Below are 27,969 nucleotides of genomic sequence, written 5' to 3' on the forward strand. Positions count from 1 at the left end.
CTGAGTATCCTATATACCAAATTTCAAGTCTGTAGATCGAAAATCCACTGAGTATATAGGTTGAGAAGTGTCCTCACACACGCGCACACATTCTCACTTTTATAGATATATAGATTAAATGTATAATTTCTAAACTTTAATTCTGTGCAATCCTGTTCAACCATCTGCTTCCAGGTTCTTTTTGGATGGCCAATCTTCTTTACATTATACATTTAATTGATTTATTTCCAATATATTTATTCGAAATTTTGTTGATTTGATTTAATTTATCTCTTCTTTCTTCCTCATTCATTTAATACCATTTTTCTATTGTTCAAGGAGTCAAACGTTTTCTGATATTATGCAAGCTCACTCTGTGGATGTTATGGTTCAGCAGGTCAATTGCCTCCAAATTTTGCTCTGTACAATCTTGTCTAATCGTTTGCTTCAGTGTTTTCCTTGGCCAGCCAATCTTTCTGGGATTTAGAACATTCATGCTTCTACAATGGTTTATCTAGAACAAGAGTCTCCAAAGTATTATATGCACACCAAACCCAGACCACCAAGGTCTTTAATCTGACCTTCAGAGCTCTTATGCAAAATGTAAAAGATATTCAGGAAAAATGTTTAGAATGGAAATGTCTGAAAATAGTATGGTGGTTTTTATTTTTGTTTGGAAAAATTTTTACAAATTAGGTTTTAGAGCACTAATTTCACTAAAAAGCAAAACTATTTGGCAGAATAGCATTAAACACGCCCTTTTGTATGGGTATGCCGAATCTTCTTTTTCTTTATCTTGACTCTCCACTGGTGGCCCTCAGTTTCAATTGTCTTCTGCACCTGTGCATTGCATCCAAGACAAATTTTCCTTCTTTCCCCCCCCCCCCTAAAAGGTTGATGGTTGGTTGGTTGTTTTACGTCGTATCAACCCCTTTTCGGGTTATTTAATGCCGAATCCAAAGATTTTGAAGAAAATATTTTAAAATAAAATATATTTGTTGTTTTCAAATCGGTTTCTATTTAACCCATAGTTGGGACCCTAACAGGTACTACCACTTCGGGTCAGAATGGACCTGGGAGCAATGGTAATTAAAGGGTGGCTCCACACTCTCCAAAACCCGCAAGCTAGGGCCTCACCACTGGATATAGTTTAAGGTCATATCCAGGACTCTAAAAGGTTGAGGTTTACTTAATAATGTTGATAAACTTGATAAAGTTGATAGTACATTTGTGATGGATCCCCTCCTTCTCATACGATTATGTCAGAAATGCACCAACTTCATGCTTCTAAATTAACTATATCATTATTTGTTAGTATTATTTAGTATAATAAAGTTGAAAGGTTAATTTTTTTAATAGAAAATTCTGCACTGATTCAGATTTTGAAAACAAATGGCCTATTAATCCTGTTTTTATAGTTATTTGTTCATGGTTTCTTGGTCATGTTTTTATTTTGATCTGCATAGCTCTACAACGTTAGCAATATGACCACTTTGGAGACCCCTAACCTAGAAGAATGAACTGTCTATATGATCATACCAATGTAATTGATTCATCCTTAAGATAACCTCTATGGATTCAGTAAATCCTCTGACCTGATGTGTTGGGAAATTTGCATTGTAGATGTTGCCCAGCATTGACTATCCATATATCATAATGCTCTTGACACAGCAGCTATACTATTTACCCCGAATGTAGAAAAGGGAGATTTCAAAACCTCAAAATAATTTCACCCAAGCTGTCTTCACTTTTGTAGCCGTACTACATTAATGTCCACCACCTGCACTTAGCACATCTTCAAGATAACAAAAAAAACTTTACTAGTCTCAGGATATTGTCATCTAGTACCATGTTGTACAGACAACCGTAAATAGAAAGAGCCTATCTCCCGTATCTCTTACACTTGAAGTTAGGGTTCAGGGCAAACTTAACCTTCAAGTTACTTCTCAGCTGATTATAACACGGTCGTTTTCCAGTCTAATGTAAGTAAGTTCTTGTTTAGTTGTCCTCTTAAATAATTAAACCTTATCCAAATTCCACCATTACTGATCATCAAGGTGTTGTCTCACAGTTCACCCGACACTCATTAACCCTTATCCTCAAGTGGCCCTTGGGCTTTGATAAGTGGTAACCTGCTAGTAAAAAAATAGGTTGGGCCTGTCCCATATATTATTTACACTTAAAGTCGGGGTTCGAGGCTAACTCAACCTTCAGATTACTACACCTTTCGTGATTCCCTTCATTTACATTATTTCACTTTCTTCCCACCACCTAAAGTGTGCATGGCGACAAGCACATAACATCCTCACAGTTTTAGAAATACATAGATTAAATCTTTGTTGATGTATTCATAAAATACTTAATATTTACACCTAGATAGCGCATAATTACTTATCTATCTTATCTATACTCATATTATTAAAAACCCTTTTTTCTATTTATTTGCAAAGAAAATAAAACTTATATATTGGTCGTGGAATTGCATTCATCTGCAAAAGATCTAGCTAATTTGTATATTCTTTTAAACATTCATTTTAATTCCTTATTAGTTTTTTCGGTTTTCCTATGGGATGATCATCTTTAGTTAACTATTACATGTAATTATATTCATGCAGACATTCTACATGAGTTATACTTGCATAATATTTGCGTAAAAAGGTTATAGTAAACACAAACGTCTTTCTATATATATTTATGTATGCATATATATATATATATATTTTTGTTTAAAAAATTTTGCCTACCAAACTCGTATCAGTTTTTGGTCTACAGTTTTTGGTCCATATAGGGTATTTGAACCCATGCAAAAGTATGAAAATTAAAGAAATGGAATTTGCTAGGTGATGGTTGAACGATGACATTATGAATATGTAATGTAATAGCTATTAGTTCATGTTTTTATTTTTAGCATTGCAGCAAACAGGTCTTCATAGCTCTGGCATTAACGTCAAAAGAAAAAGTAAATCGTAAGCTAAACGTTTTGGTTTAGATTCTCAATGATGGTGCATTTTTAACTTTTTAAATCATTACACTTATGGTTGTGACCTATAGATTTTAGTTTTATTGCTAGTTTAAAAATCAATAAATATTTAGCATTGCATCATTATTAATACGAGCCGTGAAAAAGTTTTAAACAAAAACAAAGAAAAAAAAAAAAAGAATCGTTTTTAGCATCAGAAAATAGGCACAAATTTTTCTGATTCTGATACTCCATAAAGTTCTGATTTTTTTTTTTTTTTTTTCTCAATTTTCCAATTACAGTTAATGGTGCCATTTGCATTCGGAGGTCTCATATATTTTCTAATTATCAAAATCAGTATTAAGATGAAACTTACACAATGATAACCGTCGGGTTAGATTAAATTATTTTAAACCCTCATTGCAATCCAAGGATTTATGGACAACTGCTGTAGTCGTCACATGCAATTAAATTCGCCTTCTCAAATGACATCAAACAAAACAACATTGCGAAGTAACAACAAAAAAGAGTCAACCGCAGTATTTTTAAAATTATGACGTCAGCAACTTTTTAGCCAATCAAAACACAAATAGACAAAATTTAACAAAATCACATTCGTTCGACCGTAACACATTCAGATTAAAGCAAAATTCAGGTGACAAGCTTTGTATGCATTATGCAAATTCCATGCCAATTGAACCAACATACTACTTAATGTCTTCTTCATTCATATCTTCTGTAGTTTCTTGCTTCTTTCACATCATTTATCGAGCAAGTACGATCGTCACTCCCAAAGTATGCCGGTTCTGCAAAGCTAAACCTACGCATTAGAATATCTTTAGAGATGCAAGATTGTAACTCTATAAATCAATTAGTAGTTGAAAACACGACATGGAATAAATAATAAAAAAATTTTTTAAATTATTTCAGCGGCAGAAAGTTGGACAGTGGCCAAGTGATGTAAAAGAAGAGTTGAAAGTTCTGCTGGCTTTCTAAGGCCAGCTAGCAGTTATCTTCAAGCGAAGATCGTCAATGTTGGAGCATCCAGTGTGCAAAGACAGTAAAGGAAGAGAAGAGAGGTCTTTCTTCGATGCTTGTTGGGTTCTTTTTGCTCACCGATCATGATTCCCAAAGAGACTAAAAAACTCTTAGGGGATGGATTGAATCAGTGCACCCTGCAAGCTGATTAGTCAATGCGTGGCCAAATTGCTTAGCACGGACATCGATTTTAAGGAGAAAAGAAATCTTTACTTTGTTTATGCTTGTTACATATTGTCTTTGTCATGATATTCAGTTCAGTGTTTCTTTTACCTGCTGATGCCTACTACATGAAGTTTTCAGTCACTGAACTTTTAAGCAAACATTAAAAATGGGATGCACTCAATGCAATTTTGTTGATGGTCAAATTGGTATGTGCCTGCATAATCTCGAGTGAAACCTTGAAATGTGTAACCCTCTGGGTACAGGTTGTTCATACGGGCAAGAAGATGCGTATTAACTTTAAGTCCCAGTGGCAACATCTTTAGTTCTGTCTAGTGCTAGATCCCTCAAAATGTAAGCAGAAACTCACTGGAATTTAATGCTCTGACTGCGCAAAATGCGAAACAACCCTAAGTCCGTGTGGCAATACCTTTGACACGCTAGCTGGTTTGTGACCCTACCAGTCGGGTCTCTTGACTGGTCATTTGTTGTCAAACATTATGGTTGAACTTTTCATTCATAGATGCTCTAGAGTTGGTTGATATGCCACTTCTCCCAGCTGCAACCTGAGTGTTGAGAATCCTGACGAGTCTGGAAACAACTGAGTCATTTTCAAATCAACAGGCAATCAATAATTAATGAAATACCAGAGATCATTTTCTTATCAAAAATAATTATTTGCATAAAATAATTCAATATTTAGTCTGTAACAAAAAAAAAAAAAAAAAAAGAATTCGGAGCCTTTTTGGACTTAAGCAAAACAAATTGTTTCTGGATGCAGGATTTTTAACTAAAACAAATTTTTTCAAATAGCTTACAAAGTGGAGACCTGTATCTTCCAGCTGACCAGAGGTAAAAGAGCAACGATTTTTGCTGAGCACCTGGTTTTTACGAAGTTGGCTATTTCTTCCTCCAGCTCTTTAAAATCACCCTTGTCTCTCCTCTTTCGCCCTCCCCCCATCTTTCTTCTGAAACCCTCTTTTTCTCTTTCTCCCAAATTGATTATCATCTATTTGTATGCTTACAATCCCCTTTCAGCATTATTTAAATTATCTCCTGTCTTCGTGGTCAACTCTCTGGGAGATCATTCACTGATGTGTTCACAATCCCTCCCCGCTCTCACTCTAATTCAGGAAAGCAAACATGTCATTTTCGATCCCTCATTTCTCAAAATCCTTTATCAAAAAAAAAATAATAAAAATAAAAACTTTTTTTTTTGGAATATTAGACAGATGGCCAGTGGTTGACAATCTGCCAACACCAGCTAGACCTGTCCAACAATTGCCATTTATCATTGAGATATTATAAACAAAAAAAAGCAAAAAAATAGAGAAGACATTTCATCACACCTTGAGCCATCTGGGATCCTTGGCAAAGTGTCAACCATAACATGACCACATCTGACCTACCAGGCCTACCCAGCAAGTCAATCTAGTGCTGCTTGGCACTAGAAATAGTGTTACATATGCATTCGATTGCCTTATCTTAACACCCAATGTTTCACAGTCTGTTAAAATATCTTCGACATGAATTTCCACCCTTGGTCAGAGAGTACCACTTTAGGCAATTTGATCACGGTCTTCGCTCTCTTTTTGGCAGAAATTGCTTCTGAAAATCAGGTCAAAGTGCAGATGTTTGGTTCATATTTTACTTTGGTTCATCCCAAACAAGGCATATTACCACTGAGATGCAAGAGCTATTGTGAATTTAAAGCCAGATTTAATGGGGGCAGGGCACCCTAAGTGGGGAGTTGTGCAACATGATATTTGTGGTCGACAATATAAAAGATTATCAAATCGACTATTGCTATTCAATAGAAAATGCGCCAAAAAGCTTCAACGAAGCAATTAATTCAGAACATTGTGATGAATGGAAAATTGCCATGAAAAAAGAAATAGATGCCTTAACCGAAAATGATACCTATACGGTAGTGCCTCTCCCAAAAGATAAACATATTATTTCTACAAGATGGGTCTTTACAAAAAAAAAACTACAGCATCAGGCGTAGAACAGTACAAAGCTAGATTTGTTGCTAAAGGGTACTCTCAGATTCACGGTATAGAATATTTTTCTATGTTTTCATCGACCACAAACCTAACGACAATCAGAATTTTACTGCAAGTCGCATCACAATATGACCTAAACATCCATCAAATGGACGTAAAAAATGCTTATTTGAATGCACCAACAGACTGTGAAATTTATATAACCCCTATATAAGGGATTTATAATGAAAAATAAAAATAGTGTGTGGCGACTTAACAAGTCATTATATGGTCTAAAGCAGTGTGCTCAGTGTTGGAACACAGTACTTCATGATTATATTATTAAACAACAATTTAGACAATGCGCTGTAGACCCCTGTTTATATACCCAACACAAAGACGATAAACTACTGATTTTTGGTTTTATGGGTCGATGATATTTTAATTGCATCAAATTGTGACATAATGTTAACTGATGTTAAGAACAAATTAAGTAAAAGATTCAAAATGACCGATCTCGGCAAAATATCCTGGTTTCTGGGGATAGAATTTACTCAAAGCAAAGGACTTGTTACGATGAATCAATCGAGATACATTGACAAAATACTATTAAAATTTGGAATGGGAGAGTACAAGAAACGCTCTACACCGGTTGAAAATGATATTAATAAAAATATACACACAGAATCTGAAATAATAAATGACACACAATATCGCCAAATTATAGGTAGTCTTATATATTTAATGACTGCAACCAGGCCAGACATATGCTATACAGTAACAAAACTGTCACAAAAATTAACACGACCAACAATGAAGGATTTAAACAGAGCTAAACAAGTCCTGCATTATTTATAAGGAACTAAAGAACAGAAGTTAGTATTTAGAAAATCAAGAAATCCCCTAAAATTAGGTTTTTCGGATTCAGATTGGGGAAACGAAGATAGCAAGAGTATATCTGGATATTGTTTCAGACTCTCAGAAAATGGGCCTATTATTTCATGGAAATCTAAAAAGCAACAGATTGTATCTCTCTCTATGTGTGAAGCAGAATTTATCGTGATCACGCACACGACCCAGGAAGCACTCTACCTTAAAAATATCCTAAAGACTATTTTAGAGCCAGAATTAACTAAAAGCCCCGTAGTAATTAATTGTGATAATCAAGCCAGTATAGTCTTAGCACAGAACACGGTAATCAACCAAAGATCTAAGCATATAGATATAAAATACCATTTCATAAAAAACGAGGTGAAAAAGGAATCGATTATTTTGAATTACATATCATCAGAACAAAATATCGCTGATGTATTCACGAAACCCGCAACAAGAATAAAGTTACATCGTTTTTTCTCAAAACTTGTTGGGGGATTCGACTGAATAATGTTTTTTTTTCCACGGCTCTGTATGTATATAGATATCTATATATCAAAAAAAAAAAAGAAAAAAAAAAACGTCCTGGACAAGACGTTAAACTGGATCCATTTTATTTGTATTAACACTTTAACCTACTAATGCATAACTAATACTTTTGCTGAAAAAAAAAAAATAAAATAAAAAACTCTTTACAATTTTCCTTTTTGACAAAATACTTTTTGCATGCTTATTTTAAGGTGCGCAGTAATTACAATTGACTTTTTTTGTGCACATTAGTTTTCTTTCTTATTTTTCAAAAATGTCCTATGTTTTTTGCATTATTTTCATTAACAAAAAAAAAAAAACAACTCTTTAAACGGGTACATATTGCATGTATATTTATTTATATGTATGCTTTTTTCTTTTTTTTTTACAAAACTGCATAATCAAATTTAAGAAATGGTTTCTTTTTCACATACCCACCGCTTTTTAGGTTGAAATACCTTCCATTTCTTTTATTTCTCTTCTCTGTACACATCTGTTTTTGACATTTGAACACAATTAAAAATGGTGTCTTTTTACATGCTAAAATTCTAAGATACAAATGATTTCTAATTTTTTGTTATGTATAATTGAATATACAAATATATATTTATTTTTGAGCAGAACGAACACAAGGGACTTCCCCATTATAAAAAATAGGGAGGATATTGCAATATTTTGGACTTGTGATGGGGTATGATCCCACACAGTCGGACGATTCTATTTATAAACGATGCTGCTAGGAACTGACGAATCGAATTAATTTAAGTTCTACTACCAACCAATCAGAAACCAGAATTGCTTCATAAATATTAAACCTTTTCTGGAGCAATTTCACATGCCCGCCCCCCCCCCCCGGTCTCGACACGATAAGAATATTTTGCTCTGTGGAACTGTCTACTGCAAACAAGTCACCTCTCAAAACTTGTTTAGAACAACGAACCATCGGAAACTGTTCTGTCTACTGCAAACCAGTCACCTCTCAAGACTTGTTTAAAACAACGAACCATCTGAAACTTTTATGAAACTAAACATGGCTTACACTTCTAGATATGGTCTTGTAATAGTTTATAGAATATCAAAAATTATCCCTTAATTTCTTTATTTTTGAAAGATAATAAAAATGTTTACTTAAATTGACAAGTAATAAAAGACACAAACCACAATTTGTTTTATTATTTTTAACCTTATAAAACAAATGGTTTGGAAATAAGTTTTCCTTTTAATTTTTATATAATACACAAGTTTTATAGTTTTAAATATTAATGTCATTAAATATTTCATTTTGAAGAGTAAAAAAAATTGGAATTCGTTACTGAAATTCTTAAATTTAACTTTTTAAACTACGAAGCACATTCTAAGTATGAAAGAAAGAATGGCTTTACACTCATCACTTTCTGTTGTAAAAAGATGGCTAAAATTTATTAGATAAAATGCAAGTTTGAAAGAAAATTTTCAAAGAAAAAATAAAAATTACATGATGGTCGCCAACCCCAACATTGTGTTCCATGGTATTCTTTGTATACTTTTCTGACCATATCAGTCTATATCGGCAGCTGCCAAGAGGGTGCATATAGGTTCACAAGTATAAAAAAAAAAAAAAAAAACAATAGCTCAAAATAAAACAGAAAGTAGATTTTGTGGATCTCTGTTGCATTTTGATTACATGCTAACATCTGCATCTTAGTCTGTCAAGACTGTTCATTAGATCATCTTGATCTGCTTTGAGCCACAATCTGCATTCCTCTGTGTTAAACTTGCAACTCTTGTCAACTGTAACTGGCTTCAGTCGCAAACCCAAGGCGGACTCTACAAACCATCCCTTTAGTTGTGAATTTTCGCATTACTCAATGACACTAAAACTAGCTCTAAAAGACATTGACCTCTGCCCCAATCATCGCCACACCTTGACTAACAATCCTATTTCAGCTTTCTTTTGTGCACATTGTTGAATAACTTCCTATCCATTGTCTTTCAACCGTAACCCTATTTCCTATACTTTTCTTTCCTCTTTGTCATACTTTTTCCTCCTTTCCTTTTTCCTTCCTACCACTTGGAAGGGAAGAAGGCCAATAGTATCACAGGTGAACAGATTCACTTTATTCAGAATCTTTTTCAGAATGCTTTCGCTAATATTCAGAATCTTTTTCAGAATCTTTTTCAGAATGCTTTTGTTAGATGTTGCTTAAAATTTTGTCATCTGAAATTTAAAAAAATGTCTTGTTTATTTTAGCATATGGTTTACAAACACTCAGCCCAAAATAGACGGAGGAGAAAGCGACGACAACGTAAGTATAAATCTTGGATTCAAATTTTAAAATATCTGGGCTTGTTTGTCCTTAGACAAGATATTTCATTTCAGCCAATGTAGTGCATCACATTATGTTATAGTAAAGGTTGTGAATCTAACCAATGTCTTTTCTGATATTTAAATAATCATATTCAGTTTAACATCCGTTTTATACATTGCACGGCTTTTAAAAATGGATTTCCAAACAAACGCATCTGGTCAAATCTTAATCCTTCCCTCTAATCTTTATTTCCTTTCAAGTTTTACTTTGCCTTCCCTGCCACTTGACCCTGCTATCTCAACTGTTCTACATCTTGCATCCATTATTTCAATGTGACTGACAAAATCCTGTTCTTCATACACCGCCCTCTACAAGCCAGATTTAATCTTCCTCAGATCTTATCCCGTCTAAAACTACATCATTTTCATATCATTTATCTTCATGCAACACATATCTTCAACTCTCACTGGCCAGATTTCACTGCTGCATACATGACACCAATTCATATACCAGATAAACTTTTTGCTTGGCTGACAGTGGTAACTCTCTGCTGGTTAGTAATGACAAGTTCCCTGAACTTATGTCATCCATGCTTAACTTTTACTATCACACCAGCACCTCCTAGTGTTTCAATGGTAACACTTTAGCCACAATGGCTTCGCTATCCAAATCCTTTCTTTACATTAGAGTTTTCATTTCCATTGTAATTCTACTGCACTTATCTATCCAATGTTTATATTTTGCCTGTAGTAAAATGGTGTTGCTAAACTCATTTCCCCTACAACTAAAAATGGGAACTTTCCAACATTCACTCTCAGACCATTATTTTCCTTCAAGTAAACCTTCCATCATTTCACAGGCAAGCATTAAATCAGCATAAAACATCTCCTGGACACCCTAAACAATGCTTAAGACAAAAGCAACAAACTTTGTACTGTTATTATTTCATCCAATGCCAGTAGGCGCAGGTGAAACGCGAACAAATTCTGCGGAATCTTTCACGTTTTTTTTCTAATGGCTGGAAATACTTGATGCTTCACCAAGGCGATCAAGGGGTTTTTTATCGTGACACCATCACTAAATGGGTTGCCTACCATGGCTTAAGAGAGCCCCATCTACCCTCAAGAGAAGGATAAACCACGCCAGTTACCCCAACCTGGTATTTTTACCTCGCGATACATACAGCGCCTTGCCTTCTCAAATGGTCACCCATCTGGTACTGGTCAGGCTCAACATTGCTTAACTTTGATTTGGCGAGAACTGGTGTGTCAACGTGATTGTGCCATATGCTGTACTGATCCTGCATTATTATGGTGATTAATAAAAAGGTATGGTTAATTAAAAAAAAAAACTGAACATTTCTTGAACACCCTTCACCTAACCTAGAAAACATCTCTTGGCACAGTCGAGTCTTTTCTAAAACTAAGTTCAAGTTTACATCCATCTCCACTGGCTTAAACATCTTGTACACAAATTGGTTAACATTTCAACTAATCTGTAATTCCATTGCACTTGCATATCCATTGCTTATAACTACCACACAGAAAATACAGCTGCTAAACTCCCCTCCATGTAAATGTAATATGTGCCTGCAGCCAAGATTGAACTCACTACACGAGTTTGTAGTGTAATTCAAATCTTGTCCATAGCCAAATACTTGATGCATCACTAGAACTATCAAGGATATTTTTTATCGTGACGCCATTACTAGATGGGTTGCCTACCACGGCTTAAGAGAGTCCCATCTACCCTCAAGAGATAGTCCACGCCAGTTTCCCAACCCGGTATATTACCTCACGATACATACAGTGCCTCACCTTCCCAAATGGTCACCCATTTGATACTGGCCAGGCTCAACATTGCTTAACTTTGGTGATCTGGCGAGAATCAGTGTGACAATGCGATTGTGCCGTATATACACATCCAACTAAAAATGGAAACTTTCCAACACTCTCAGACTTTTATTTTCCATAACTTTCGGACATTAAGCAAGCATTAAAATCAACATAAACCATCTCCTGGACACCTTAAACAATGCTTCTAAGACAAATGAAAAGCAATGGACTGTGCAGATCCCACATAATTACAGTGGCTAATAAATGTACTGTTAATTCTAAAAACTTTAAACATTTATTGAATACTAGCAGGGGTGCCCGGCGTTGCTCGGGTGTTTGGGGGTGTATGCTGTGCAAAAAAAACAAAAAAAATGGTTAATTTTTTAAAACTTTGACCCTTATTATGACCCCTTAAAATTTATTGTTTCGGGCTCAAATCACTTTATTAAGTTAGATCCAGGTTCAAGGAACCTAAATCTAAAATTTCAAGTGTCTAGACCTAAAATTGTCGGAGTTTGGTAGAGTTCTTAAAGGTCAAATCGTTGAAATTTGACCCCTTAACAGCCAAATTTCTGGCTGACACCCGTCACATCGATTTTCCCAAATCTCAGTACCCGGTATTTCAAATTTCGAGTCTATAGACTAAAAATTGACAGTTATTGCGTAGGGAAATGTACACAGACAGACAGACACACACGTTCACTTTTATAGATATATAGATTCTTTCACCCAACATTAATGCCCCTAGCTTACACAAATCCCAGAAAACACCTCAAAAGTCTTTTCCAAAACAAAGTGCAAGTTTTTCTTACCAAACGTACTTTACTTGTATTTTGTCTAAGGATAAATATAGCATCAGTGATACTTTGCCAAGTCATAAGAAAAAACTGCATTTCAGATTTATTTGATGCTCTACTATTCTCAACTACTTCAAAACCTGATCCCTTAATTTTAAACCTCTAATTACTGCTTCAGAGTACCTTCATCCTTGTGACAGTTTAAAAGTGTATTGGATTTTTCTCCAGTCTTCACCAAGTCTGATCATCTCAGTGCTTGTTTCATCCCTAGTCTTCAAGGTTTCAATAAAACTTGAAGGTCTGCTAGCTTTATTCTTCTTCATCACTTGCTTGAAAATGGCACCATTATACTGTAGAATGCCGCATTGTCATCTTTCATTTGTTGCTAGCATCCATTATGATTTCGACTGCACTTCAATATTTGTCATCCGATAAACATCTTTAATACTTTGGTCTGATCAACGTGAATACTTAGCGTGTTCAGATTTGCTTTCATTTATAAAATATCTAGTTTTATATACAAACGTTGAGAGTGGTGGACTTGCCTATAAGTTAGTCTTTCACTCAACTTCCTGCCTAGGAAGTTACCGAGGAACAACTGACAGTTATCTAATTTTTTTTTTTTTTTTTTATAAAGGAAAGAGAGAGCTAATATTTGCACAAATCTTTGCATTTTTTTTTTATATACAACTTATGGCAGTCTTTTGGAAACTGACAATTTTGGCATCAATTTTCTAGCACTAAATATTTTTTAAAATTTGACATTTAAAAGTTTTAAAAAATAAATTTTTCTTTTAAGGTTTGTTTTGGAAAAAAATTCTGTAAAAACATTGAATTATGAAGAGAAAAAAAATTTTAAAAATAAAGTTACCAGAAGTCAAAGGGAGGATGAAATTTATTTCAAAGGGAGGTAATCTAACCAAACTGCTTTAAGGAGTTGGGCAAGGATTACCTCCCTTAAGATTAGTTCCCTTTTAAAATGGACTCGTTCCAATTTGTACAAGTTCGTTCAGAAAAGTTTTTGTCGACATAATGTATAAAAGTGGATAAATACCGCAGAAGCGCCAAATCAGAACGTTTTTTTTTCGTGCGAGATAAAAGAGAAGGGGGGGGGGTAAAAAATAAACATGGCAGTAAAGATTTCATCTGACAGGATAGACCACACTTTGATCCCAGTTTGAAATGTGTATTCACAATTTGTCTATAGATTTTCATTGTTTGGATAAATGAAAAAGGAAGGCTTTCTGGATAGAGACAAATTAAAATTTCTCCTTCATTGACCAAAGACAGAACAAACGATGGATGATGAAAACAAACTACAGTTTGCTCCTAATGAAAAGATGGAGCAGTAAGTACTTCCAATGCACGCGACAGATTTACACCCACCCATATATATATATATATATATATATAACACAATGTAACTTATCTAATTTAATATAATTTATGTATCATTTAAAAGAAAAAACAAATAAACTAGTAATATTTAAAATATTTTTCAGCATATCAAAATAAGGAAAATGAGATTAAAATAGTGTCTACATTATTGATGCTTGCACAGATCATTTTGAAAGTGTAAACATACTCTTGTTTAAAAAAAAAAAAAAAAAAAAAAATATATAGCAAAAATCAACTAATGATCAGATTTTCATGAAATTTGATACTCATTTATAAATTAACTTATATATTAAAAAAAAAAAACTGCTTTTAAAATATGAGTATTTTTGTAGTGGTGTTCCCTGCCCCTATATTATAAAAATTAACATTTAGGTTGATAAAAATTGCAAAATTTTAAAAAGCTGAAGAGTTTGAAATTTTTTCTTTTTTTTTTAATGTTTTATATATTATATATAAATCCATTTTTTTATTTGAATTGAAGCTGTAAATAAAAATGGACAATATTGATTTTATGCCCATTTTTATTTACAACTTCAAGTAAAATAATGGTTCATACATATATATATATATATATATATATATATATATATATATATATATATACACACACACACTTCAGCTTTATAAATTGTTGCACTTTTTATCAACCTAAATTTATTTTGTTTAGGTTTTGAATATAAAATAGGGGGGGGGGGGACAAAATTCCCCTCATATTTAATGAATATTGCTTTTAAAATATAAGTTAATTTAAAAATGAGTAAGTAATGAAAATTTCATGAAATCTGACCATTAGTTTTATTTTTGCTAGATTTTTAAAACGTGTATTTACATTTTCAAAATGATCACTACATCAGAAAGATGTTGATAATGTAAATACCATTTTAGTCTCACATTTTCATTTTTGTATGGTGAAGAAATTAAAATTATTAATTTGAAGCTTCTTCTGGTACAAAAGTTATAAATTAGATCAGTTTCATAGTGTTAAATATTTGGGGAATAAATGGAGCAGTCATTCCTTTAAGTGCAGAAAGCAAAATTCTTGCTAAATTGCTACCGATTAACGTTAGGTAATTTCAAAAGATGGTAATTATTACTATTAACGATATAAATTATAAAATAGTGTTGGAAACTCATATGCGACTAATTTGCATCATTATCCAAACAAATAGATTACTAAATAAAATTTAGTTTTCTTCCAACCTGCATAGTTTTAAACTTGTGCTGTTTGTTAGGGTTGCCAGTAATTAAAGTGAGATTCTGCAAGAACAAATACAAAAATGATTTCTAATGAAGTCTTATGCATATTTACAACTGAAAGACTTTACAAATGAGGACATTAAAGAGTGTTGTACAACACATCCATTAAAATACTCTGAAAAATTAATGCAAGGAACATAACTTCTCAGCAAAAAAATTCAATATTGCGGAGATTCATTTAAAACTTTGAAAAATCTAAATTAGTTTAGGTAATTATTAGAGTTCAATCCAAAAATCTATACACGTACCCGTCTCAGAACAAAAACGTCATTCCAAAAATCACGCAGATCATATATGTATATCCTTGTTGCTCGGGTGTTTGTAGGTGTGTGTTGAGAAAAAAAAAAAAAAAAGTGGTAGTAGAAAGGATGAAAAAAAAAAAAGTGAAAGAAAATCTGACATCTTAGTCGAAGTCATGACGAGACCAGAAGCCAAAAGCGTTGAAATTAACCAAAGTCAATCCAACGGTGATGATGGCTTGCTAAAATGTTGGTTTAAAAAATCGACCCCCTCCTTGTACAAAACGGCCGCTTTTAGGTTGAAAGAATTAATGTTTTGGGCCAGTTTTTCGATATTTATCATCCAAGACATCAAGCTTCAAAATGATACCAATCTTGTCAAGATTGTCACCTCTGTCGAAAGTTTTTACTAGACATACAAACATACATACATTTAAACAGACAGGTGAAATTTATATTATAGATAATCATTTTACGATTTTTTTTTGTGTGATAATAGTAAATTGTAGTTACAAAGCTGATTTTGAATGTTGTAGTTGAAATTGAGTTATCTCCCTTTGTGGCAGATAAAAAAAAATTTAAGCCTTGTTTTAAACTTATTTGATTTGAAATTAGGTTGAATTCTAAAGCACCAAAATTATTTATGCCATAATGAAGAATTTATTTTAAATCTTTATTAGTTAAAGCTTGGGTACTTTTTTTAATCCGCACTGTTGGCCACACATTGTATCAATGAGTTTTATTTTTGTTTTGCAGGTGATGGGAAAATAAAGGAGGCAATTCATGTAAGTTGAATTGTTAAGATATTTTTGAAGTTGCTTAAAATGTAACCTGTTTGACATTTCTCATGAAATTCAATTTTGTCTCATCTACAAAAATTTTTTCTACGATTTAAACATTTTTTTTGTTTGTTTTCAGGATGCTTGTTTACATTGGTGATCTTTTAAACCAACACATTTCAAGTGAAAACATTACATACTTACACGTTATGTCCAAATCAATATAAATTTTGAAAAGAATTACCCAGTAGAAAAATTACAAGTAAAAATAAAATTAATCGAATTATACTATATATATATATATATATATATATATATATATATATATATATATATAGTGGAAAAGTTGAGCAACCAATGCATTATGACCAACAAAGGAGATAATTCTCAACCTAAATTAAGGATTCGACATTTTGTCATCTTTGTCAGAACATAATAAGTGATTGTTAAAAATACTACTAAATCATTTTTTGTAATTTATAATTTCAACATGTAAGGTGTTGGTTTAAAAGATCAATCTAAAAATGTAAAATTGGACACAGGGGAGGCTCTAGGTAAATTTTTATAATCTCAATAGTGTAGTTCATGCTTATTCGGTTTTTAATGAGAATTTAGAATTAAACATTTTAAAATAAACATGTATATTCTTGTAAATTGGTATTATGGCTGTTCAAGTGATATCTGACTCCAGCTGAGAAAAAATATCTCCAATTTTGTTTTTTTTTACCAATTACTAAAAAAAATGTCCAATTCTTAGCACAGACTATGCTGAGCAACATGTTTTTAAACCATATCTAGTGCTTTTATTTTTTGTTAGAATTTTATTACTTGGATTCTTATAAATCTAATACCGGACATAGAAATATGTATACTTAAAGTTATCTTTAATTTTAAAACTAATGGCAAGCAAAATTGCTTGCCGGTCAAGTAAGACATGATGTTAATGGAACATTGTTCTTTAATCCTAAAACTGAAACTAAGAAAAAGACACAGCACTGCTGGGGTAGAAAATAATTTACAATCCTTGGATGCCAAAATGGAGGCTATGGATTATTAATTTTTAAAAACCATCTCCATTCTACAACACTGCCCACATGAGAAATTCATCTCATACGGAGATGACTGAATTCAACGTCTTGGAACCAGCTTTTCATGTCAGTATAGGAATTCAGAATGGACAAATACATTTTATGTTGTAGAAGTACCAGGACTTGCAATCATATGGCTTCCAGCATGTAAAATGCTGAAGTTAATAACCATACATGGACACCTTTGAAGTGTTTAAATACACTTATCTATCAGCCAACTTATGTCACAAAACCTTCCATCGATCTTCCACATAAATGCAGTATCCACTTAAGTCAAATTGGAGGTTCCTTGAGGAAAATGTGCTCCAGAAAGTAGAGGAACAGACTGGTGCTCCAGTTTAGCATACAGCACAATGAAAGGTTTCTCCAAATATATATGGATTCATAGAAACTTAACGCTAGACCAGGGGTGGGCAAACTTTTCAGTGCAAGGACCGCATTAAAAAATTCTAAATTTTACTGGGCCGCATAGTATATTTTCCAATATAATTGATATTTAAAAAAGACAAAAAAGGATTTCAGAGAAAAAATATAATTTTCATTTATTAGCATTTTAAAGTGCTATAGAAGATTCCCATAAAACACATTTGAAAGATGGAGTAACTTTAAAAGAAAACAATTTTATTAATATGTATTTTTAAGTATGAGCTTCACATGAAACATTTGAAAAACAAATAACCTTGTTTGAAGAATAAAAGCAATTCTTAAGTAACTGTTTAAAGAGATTAAAAAATCTTAATATTTTAGGATAAAATCTTTAAAACATACACATATAAAGTAACTCAAAGGACAAAAATGAATTTATATATTAAAAAAGAACCGTCACATGAAGCACATTTATTTAAAAATAAAGTAACTCAATTTTAAGAGGAAAACATTTCTATTGATATTTTAAAACAGTAACTTCCTATGAAATATATTTATTTGAAAAACATAATAGCTCAGCAACTGAGCAACAGAAGGATCAAAATGACTCAGTGAGAATGATGCAACTGACTGCAATCATTTACCAGTTTGTTGAAATTAGGTGTCAAGTTGCTTATACTGATTCTTAACACTGGCTAAAGATTTAAGTCTGTGAGAAGTGATCTGTTCTTTGACTTGTTAATTTTCAATATGGAAAAGTCTGCTTACATATATAAGTTGAAGCAAATAACACAAACATCTTCCTTGGAAAATTTTTCATTTTTAAACTTTTCTGGGTGCAGAGATGCATAAAATTCGACTAGTGGTTTATTTTCAAAGAGCCTTTTTAAAGAGCTGTCAGCTTGCAAATCAATAAGATCTACCTGTAGTTCTTCGGCAACTGTTTCAACGTCACATGCAAAAGGTGAGCTGAGCAAATCAAACTGTCCTTCAATTGCCTTGAAATCAGCAAATCTGATAAATTCCTCTTTTAGAGCCATCAAGTGGGAACTGTATTTGTCTGATAATGCTTGTGTAACAGCTCGTGTTTTCAACAGCAGAAAATGAATAAAGTTTTGCTCTTTGGCAAAAAGCTTAAGTTTCAATTGAAACGCTTTCACTTCAACATACAATTCATGAGCAAATACACTTTTGCGTTGTGGTTTTGTATTTAACTCACTCAGCTTTTGCAATATGTCTACAGCAAATGCAAAATCACAAACCCATTCGTCACACTCCATTTCTTTTAAAAAGTCACAAGGAATTTCATATTAAAAAAAACAACCTCTGCTTTGACGTCCCATATTCTCTTCAGTACTTCTCCCATACTTAACCATCGGATATTTGTGTGATACAGCACATCAGTAAAATCTGCCTCGATATCTTACAAGAAACATTGGAACTGCCTGTGTTTCAGTCCCTGTGCTCTTAAGTTCACTGCACGCACTACTGGATCCATAACATGTTTGAGTTTCAAAGATGATTTACAGAGGCTTTCTTGATGTATGATGCAGTAAAAAGACAACACACTGTGTGATGGAAAATCTTGGATTTTTTTTTATTCATCAAGGTCACAGTGTTTGCCCCTGAGTGAAGGAGCGCCATCAGTTGTAATACTTGCCAGTTTATCCAGGCTTAACCTAGACCTGATTAGACTGCTAATGATACTGTTGTATAAATCGTTTCCAGTGGTTGTGTCTTTGAGAGACTCCATGGATAGCAATTCTGTAATTTCAAAGTTTTTGTCAATTCAAAAATGGATAAGCATCGGAAATTTCACGAAAATCTGACGATTACTTGATTTTTGCTAGATTTGTTAAACGGATATGTTTTCAATGCTTACTACGGGGGAACGTTATTTTAAAGCGCCAATTATGTAAACACGATTTTCGTCTCGCAATTTCATTATTTTTGTACGATGAAAATTTTTTTAATTATTACTAGTTTATTTGTATTAACATGAAACGTTAAATTTATAAATTTATTTTAAATTATTTGTTTTTTTTATATTTTTTTCGATAAATTATTTTTTCGCTGAATTTGTTTTTTCTATTAAAATTGACTTATTTCACGCATTCGTAGTTAAACAGTAAAACCCGAACGAAATTAGAAGTTCCATTCCATTTTTGTGACAACCGAAAAACATAGCGTGCTTATCCATATTTACCATAAATGTTGATACAATTTACGAAAATATTAAAAAAAAAAAAAAAAGTAAAATGAGGACTTCAAAATATATCGAAAACAAAAAATTAGAAACTGCATGAAACAAATCGAAGATTCGATTGGTATTCACACATTTTTTGCAATTTTTTTTTTTTTTTTTTAAACACCCACAAATGTTACCTTTTATAAACTTTTTGCATATATTGAATTAATTTTTGATCATTTATAGAAAAATGTAAAACAAGATAAAAATATTTATTAATATTTTATCAGTTAATTTTAATTAGTAATAAATGTACAAAATTGACTAATATATATATATATGGAGGCGTCCTGTAAAATTTTAAATTTTAGATATTTCAATCAAGATATTTTGAACAAGTAAATATTTGACAAAACGGGTCAATATTGATTACATTTTTTTTTAAATATTTTGCTTGAATTTGCATAAAACCCTCTTATTGATATTCTAAAAAGTTTGACTTACGAAATTACATAATGGGAATTTAAATTTACTAAATTTTTGTAACAAATTAGCATAATTACAGATGTAAACAAAATAATTAGTCAATATTTTTTTACTTACTAAAATGCTTGGCAATGAATTTATAAGATGTCCTTTCTTTGGAAATTCTAAATATCATATGGAAATTTTAGTGTCTTTTAGGAGTAACGGAGATGGGAGAGAGAGTTCGCTAAGACTTGACCGGTCGATCGGCTGTACCCCAGACAACAAGCGCCAGATTTTATGGTCCCCACAATATTTTTAGTATATCAAAATAATTTATTGCCCGTTTTCGGCCAGGCAAAAGTTTCGGGCACGGCAAATCCAAAAGGATCCGATAAAGCTACGCCTGGCAGTCTAGCTGGGAACCAAGTGTAAACTTACCAGTCCCCATAAAAGTCATTTTTTAATGTGTAATTCCTAAGGTTTCTTCATTTTCTTTTACTTTGTTTTTCTTTCTTCAGAAATTTAGTTAGATTGTTAACGAAGGTATTTTTTCATCTCCAAAATTTTTTTGCAAGGATCTGCCCGTACTTGTGTCTGGCAGTCCGCACAGCTATGAGAAAACCACAATTCAATATTCAGTACTTGGAGGGCCGCATGAATTCCTTTGGCGGGCCGCATGCGGCCTATAGTTTGCTCACCCCTATGCTAGACTCAAAAGATGTTCGCACAAAATAGCGACAGTAAAAGAGCTAAACCCAGCCTTTGCAATAGCCAAGTAGTTCAGTAAACTTTATGCCAAGGCAGGATACTGGTCAGCCCACCTGGATGAAGAATTACAAATGTTAACAGCCTGCAAGATGTCTCAAGATATTTTCCATGCAAAAATGGACCCAGATGGCTTATGCAACGATGTAGCCTTATTTGGCCAAAACAATAAGGACCCTGACAAACTTGTATAACCTCATGGCTTGAGCAGCTGGATCTGGACAGGTATAAGCATTTTTACAAAGCAGCCCAATATATCTTTGAAATATACTTCTACTGAAATTAAACCAGACCTGGATAAGATGTGCAACATCATCCACAAAACAAAGAGTAACTACATTTTCTAGGTATGCTGAGTTGTCTTTCAGCATATATTCCATATGTTGCTTAAAAGGCTCCCCAATTGCTCAGTCTTACCTTGTGATCACCATGAATTTGGGACCCTGACCATCAAAAGTGCTATGCACTCAAAGAAATGATTGCATATGCCTTTCAGACTACAAAAAGATTAATACCATATTACTGGAGGTGGATACCTCTCAGAAAGGCCTGATCCGAGAGGTATTTGGATTCAAAATATTAACTGATGCACAAACGAGATACAGCAACATCGGGAGATGTTGGCAATTTTGTATGGTATTCAACGACGTCACACCTACCTCTATGGAAAAGCTTTTTCCATCATCACAGACCATAAACCACTGGTTACAATATGTGTTAAACCATTGCATTCCTTACCACACCAGCCGCAGCAAATGTTATAGAAGATCCAGGGTTGCTTAAACTGAATTGGGGATTTAATCTCATAATAAATTCTAATTCTATTACATTTGGGGCGTTGGGGGCTGGAGTTTCTGAAGGAGCAAAGAATGTGATAAAATAAGTGTATGTGTAATAAAACTGTTTAATATTAAATTAGAAACCATTTCAACTTGGTACAACGCATGTAATCTTAAAAAAAAAAAAAAAAAAAAAAATCGTGTATGTAAGCGCTATTTTTACAAGATTGTGTTTTTGTATCGCTCACATTGAAAAAAACTATTGAAAACATCTTTTAATTATTATGTAATATTAACTTAAAAGTCTAAAACATTTTTAACGTCATAATCTTAAACCTTCAAACTAATAATTCACCTTCGTAATTGATATTATGCTGAGCATCGTAGGGTAAATCTTACAAATATTACGACACAACATTCATTGGATACGAATTACAATTAAAAAACAAAACGAACTTGGAAAATATAAGTTTCTAAGCAAGCATGTTATCGACCGTTATGACGTTGCAAATTTAGCTTTTTAAAACAAAACATTTCTATATGAAATAATTGACGATTTTTTTCTAATTTTTCGATATTATATTAAAACACTACATTTGTGCCGCTTCAATGTGGATGACAAGTTTTTAGCAGACACACACAGCTGAGATATAGATTTTTTTTCAAGAGAAACTTCCAAACTTTTTTTTGCAAGAATTCAAACCCGAGCAGATAAGTTCAGTTCAGAAAACACACCTAAAGGACGATTCGATAGTTTAAAGATTATTTTACTTTCAAATTTCAAACAGTCACGAAGTGATTTCAATTATTAACATTAAAATTGCCGACTTATTTAAGAATACAATGCATTATGGATTTTATCTTTTAATATTATCTTAATTTACTAATTTAATTAGAAAAGATAATATCGAATAACTATGTTTTAGAAAGACGGAAAAATAGATTGTTTGCTTTAAACAGTAAATATTTAAAATGATATTAGAGGGAAGGTTCCTAAATTTTATTATATTTACTCCATGACTGCCCAAATTTCATACCTAGGGGAAAAGGCCTTTTTTCTTAAAAGTATTTATTCCATAAATACTAAATTTTCCTACTTTGCCCAATTTTCCGGCCACCTTAAAAAAATTGGAATAATGGAGTTTACATTCGTAATACCCTTCCCTTGACTAGAGAAACAAACCTAGAAACGGATGATCAAGCCTTTATGTGCTTTAGACTAATCATGCAACACAACATTAGCTACTTTTACTTTCTCTACCGCTCTCCCTCGACCCAAGACTGCACCATAATAAACAAAGTATCTGACAGCATAGACACAGCACTCTCCTTCGACACTAGCGCTCAAGTACATGTATTTGGCGACTTTAATGTCCATCACAAAAACTGGCTTGGATTCTCTACTTACAGATGCAGCAGGCAGCGCAACTCATAGCTTCTCTGTATCTCACTCCCTATCACAAATTGTTACTTTTCCAACCCGCTTCCCTGATCAGGAAGAACAACACGCATCACTATTAGATCTGTTTTTGACCACAGTTCCTGATGATTGTGTAACGAAAGCCGACAGCCCACTTGGGAACGCTGATCATGCGGTGATAATGGTGGAAATCGCACTAAACTCTAGACCCAAAACTGAAGAGCCAGTGCTCAAAACAACGAGATATTATAAAAAGGCTGACTGGGAAGCTATCAGAGATCTTATCAGAGACGCCCCATGGGGAAATATTTTTTCTCTTCCTGCTGAACAGTGCGCAACCGAGACCACTGAATGGTTCAAAACTGCAATCGAAGCGCATGTTCCCATGTGGAAATTCTATAGCAAGCCCCACTCTCCCCAATGGTTTACTTCGACTTGCACAACTGCCATTGCTCAAAGGCAGCATGCATTCCGCAGGTTTAATCGACATAAGTCCAGTTCAAACAGACAGAAGTACATAGAAGCTAGAAGTAACGTTAAGAAAGAAATAGCGACAGCTAAGAGGGAATTTACGGAAACCCACTAAAAAACGCATCGAAGCACAAAAACTAGGAACTCGTGACTTCTGGAAAATCTACAACAGTGTAGTAAATAATGGGCAATCAACAATTCCCCCACTAACCAACAATCACGAGCTTCTTTGCTCAGCAACCGAGAAGGCTAACATGCTTGCCAGTCGGTTTGCCTCAAACTCCACACTGGACCCTCTAAACCACCCCCTACCTCAATTTCCTATGCGGACAGACGCCACGCTAGACGATCTGAAAATCACCCCTGCTCAGGTGCATGCTATCATAAAAAACCTTGACACTTCCAAAGCATGTGGACCCGACCTCATCCCAGCTGTGCTATTAAAAAAGTGCTCAGCCGAAGTAGCTCCAGTTCTCTCCAAACTCTACAACAAATGCCTTAATGAATCTTGCTTTCCGTGCTGTTGGAAAACTGCTTCTGTAGTACCAGTATTCAAGAATTCTGGCGAAAGAACTGACCCATTAAATTATCGCCCTATTAGCCTCCTCCCACTTTTTGCCAAAATATTTGAGACCTTAATTAACCATGCTCTAGTCCAGCACCTTAGAGATGCTAAACTTCTGACCGACCATCAATATGGATTTAGACAAGCCCGTTCCACGGCAGACATCCTCACTGTAATCTCTGAACGCATATACCATTCACTGGACAAAGCGGGAGAGGGCAGAGCGGTAGCTCTAGATATATCTAAGGCTTTTGACAGGGTATGGCATGAGGGTCTCCTCAGGAAGATTAGATCTTACGGTATCACTGGTAGAATACTCAACATAATTAAATCCTTCTTAGATAAGAGAAAAATCGAGGTTGTCCTCGACGGTCGTACATCTAAACAATATGATATAAATGCGGGAGTGCCCCAAGGATCTATCCTTGGACCTCTGCTGGTCCTGATATTCATAAATGACCTCCCCGACAAGATTGCCTCTGAGATGGGTATATATGCTGATGACACCACACTCTATAGCAGGCACGACAGGAAAACAAATGAACATATATCTAAAGTAATGGCAGAAACACTAGAGGATGACCTCCAATCAGTAGTGGAATGGAGGACAAAAATGGATGGTAACGTTCAATGCCACCAAGACAAAACTGGTTTCATTCAATAATTACAAGAAACCTTCTCTACCACCTGTAGCAATGGCCAACGACTCTTTATCTGAGAGTACGTCTCAAGCTCCTTGGCCTAACGTTCACAGGAAACATGAGTTGGAACAATTACATCGAGGGCATTGCCAGGGCCGCTGCAAGGAAGGTGGGCTCTCTCTACCGTGCTAGAAAACTTCTAACACCCGAAAGTATCCTGTACCTCTATAAGGCCACTATTTGCCCATGTATGGAGTATTGCTGTCATATTTGGGCCGGTGCATCGGCTACTAGTCTCTCGCTCCTTGACAGGGTTCAAAAGAGAGTCGCAAATCTGATAGGCCCTAAACTGGCATCTAAACTTCAGCCTCTGTCCCATCGTAGAAACGTTGCATCCCTCTGCCTGTTCTACAAGTATTATAATGGTGAATGCTCTGAAGAACTGCAAGCACTTGTGCCCCCACGACGTGAACACCCTCGACAGACCCGACAAGCTGCAAATTCCCACCCCCACACTGTAGAGATCCCTAGATGTAAAAGATCTTTCTACTCCAGTAGTTTCTTCCCCAGAACTGCTAGACTTTGGAATTCCATTCCAGATCACTGCTTCCCCAACTGTACTGACATGCAGAAGTTCAAGTGCAACGTGAACCAACATCTTGCTGCCCTAATCCCCTACATAGTACCCCAGTAGATGTTTCCCCTGATAGTAGCCCCCTACACCAAAGTGGCAATGTGCCTTGTTTGGGGTGAAAATGTAAATGTAATAAAAAAATATGTGCAACATCGAACGCTTATTTCAACTAGTTTGACAGTAAAACAGAAGAGTGGTCAGTTTCATTACCAGATATATAATTAGACATGCCTTAATACAATTAACAGATTCGTTCAAGCAAATGCATGGAAACGTCCCTTATCCTTTAGTTCTTACTTTCCATGAGCGATGTTTCTCACAGGGGAGAATTGCTGTTTTCTAGGTAAAAATTGCTGATCTTGATTAATCGTTTACTGGCCCAACGAATTAGCCTTAAGGTGAATTAAGACCTCAAAACATCTAATATATTGGGCAGAGTTAGTTCCCTTACACCACTAATTTTAATGGAACTAATTATGGCTCTTTATAACCAGGGGGCATAGTTTTTCCGATATTGAGTGTAAATAGAGAGCATGGGAGTGGTCATTTTGGTACGATCTTAACGACTACTTATTTTGTTACCATGTTAATTCAGTCTCGTGTGTTTTTATTTATACTAAGTGTTCCAGCAAGTACACATTGACAAAGCACAAATAATGCGGGGGAATAATACAGAAACAATTTATAATAAAAAAATTTTTAAATAGTGAAAACTCACAACCCAACGAACCAGAGTAAACGTTGCTGCATCAGAAAAGAATGAATAAAATGGCATTGCTGTTAAGCACAATTAAAGATTGGGACAGTGCAAAAGAAGAATTGTCGCACTATATCAAAACAGTAAAGTTTTTTTGCTGCCAATGATGTGTTGAGTGAAGGTAAGAAACATGCTATTTTTTTTTTTTTTTTTATCAGTTATTGGTGCCAAACATTATGCTATCCTTAGGGGTTTAGCCAAAAACAAGCCTGAGCAGAAAACTTTTCACGAACTGTGTACTCTAATGGAAAGACATCAGGCCGGCCCCCGACCAGATACATGAACATTTTTTTGTTCAACATGAGGGACAAACAGGTTCAAGCCTGCCTGCCTAATAACACTTTAGTGCTCTCCAAACACCTGGGCAATGCCGGGCACCCCTACTTAAGGCACAACGGCCCCACACGTTTTTGTATGTTCACAAAAAGCTTTTTTTTCACCGGGGTTCTCGACGAGGTTACATTTATTTAGAACTTTTTATATACTTCCTAGATTATAATATCTAGGATTTGCGAACGGACATCGTCTCTACATTTATTTTGATCAACTTTTAAAAAAATTCCCTCTATTCCGTCCTTTTGTGTATTTGTTAGTCTTTTTTCTTATAAATAAAGCGAAACTAATCAAAGCAAAATAGATCGCCTGACTTTCATGCCAGGACGTCCAGAAAGGCAATTAGCTTTGATCAATGTGGGGCAAACCCTTTCATATCAGACAATTGCTATTCATTTGGACACTGCCAGAGCTCCCCACTTTTATTGCGGAGCTAGTTTTCCCCAACATCGTGGGAAATGGATAAATACGGCAGAGAGCGGGAAGATTAACTGGCCTGCAGCCAGACGTTCATTTCTGCGCCTGCGTAAACTCATTCATTTAGCAAGTCAACTTTGATTGACATTGATAAATTTGAATGCTTTTCACTTCCTCCTGCGTCGTAGCATAGCGCTAAGATCTCAGCTTTTCTTTCACTTTCTTTTCCACTTCTAGCCTGCTTGCCACCACTTTTTTTCTCTCTCTCTCTCCAAACACCCAGGCAACACCCGGCACTCCCGCTATTCTATAATATAAATCTCACCTGTCTGTTTAAATGTATGTTTGTATCTATGTCTGCCTAAAACTTTCGACAGAGGTGATGAATTTTCACGAGATTGGTATCGTTTTGAAGCTTCCCTTTGGACGACAAATATAAAAAAATTGGCTAAAAACATTAATTCCTCCACCCTCAACTGGGCACTTTCCTACTGAGAGGGGGGGGGTCACTTTTATCGACGATATTTTCGAAAGTCAAGCCTTAAGTTAAATATTCGTTACTTCCAGTTTAGAGACAGCAAAGAAGTCACCTGGGAAGATTATATTTGGGTTCCTCATAGACCCATTATTAAGGAGGGAACTGGAGTGATGACAAGAATTCGTCCCGTATTTAACTGCTCCCTGAAACGTCGAGAGGGGACGTCAATTAATGACGCTGCCTACGTGAGCATGAACTTACCTGCTAATTTATTGGATTTATTGCTGAGATTCAGGAAAACTGAATATGTCCTAGGCGATATAAGAAGGCCTTTTTACAAATTCACCTTAAATCGGAAGAGGATAAAAACATTGTTTTTTTTCCTTAAAAGGGTGACAAATTGTGCACTTACAGGTACAAAACAATTATATTTGGGTTCAATGCTAGCCCCTTCATTCTGAACTTCATTTTGAAATTCCATG

General features: G+C 34.4%; 1 protein-coding gene across 1 annotated transcript in view; it reads left to right on the forward strand.

The window, feature by feature from the left end:
• Window positions 1-27,969, forward strand: part of LOC145293863 (uncharacterized) — a 101,711-nt gene that overhangs the window by 31,801 nt on the left and 41,941 nt on the right. Inside the window, exons 2-3 of the mRNA XM_080140602.1 lie at window positions 9,755-9,809; window positions 16,095-16,123. Of these exons, the coding sequence (XP_079996728.1) occupies window positions 9,755-9,809; window positions 16,095-16,123 (84 nt within the window). The remainder of the gene's footprint in view (window positions 1-9,754; window positions 9,810-16,094; window positions 16,124-27,969) is intronic.

This window comes from Euprymna scolopes, chromosome 15 (assembly GCF_053919585.1).
Source record: "Euprymna scolopes isolate OS-2025 chromosome 15, ASM5391958v1, whole genome shotgun sequence".
NCBI classification, from domain to species: domain Eukaryota; kingdom Metazoa; phylum Mollusca; class Cephalopoda; order Sepiida; family Sepiolidae; genus Euprymna; species Euprymna scolopes.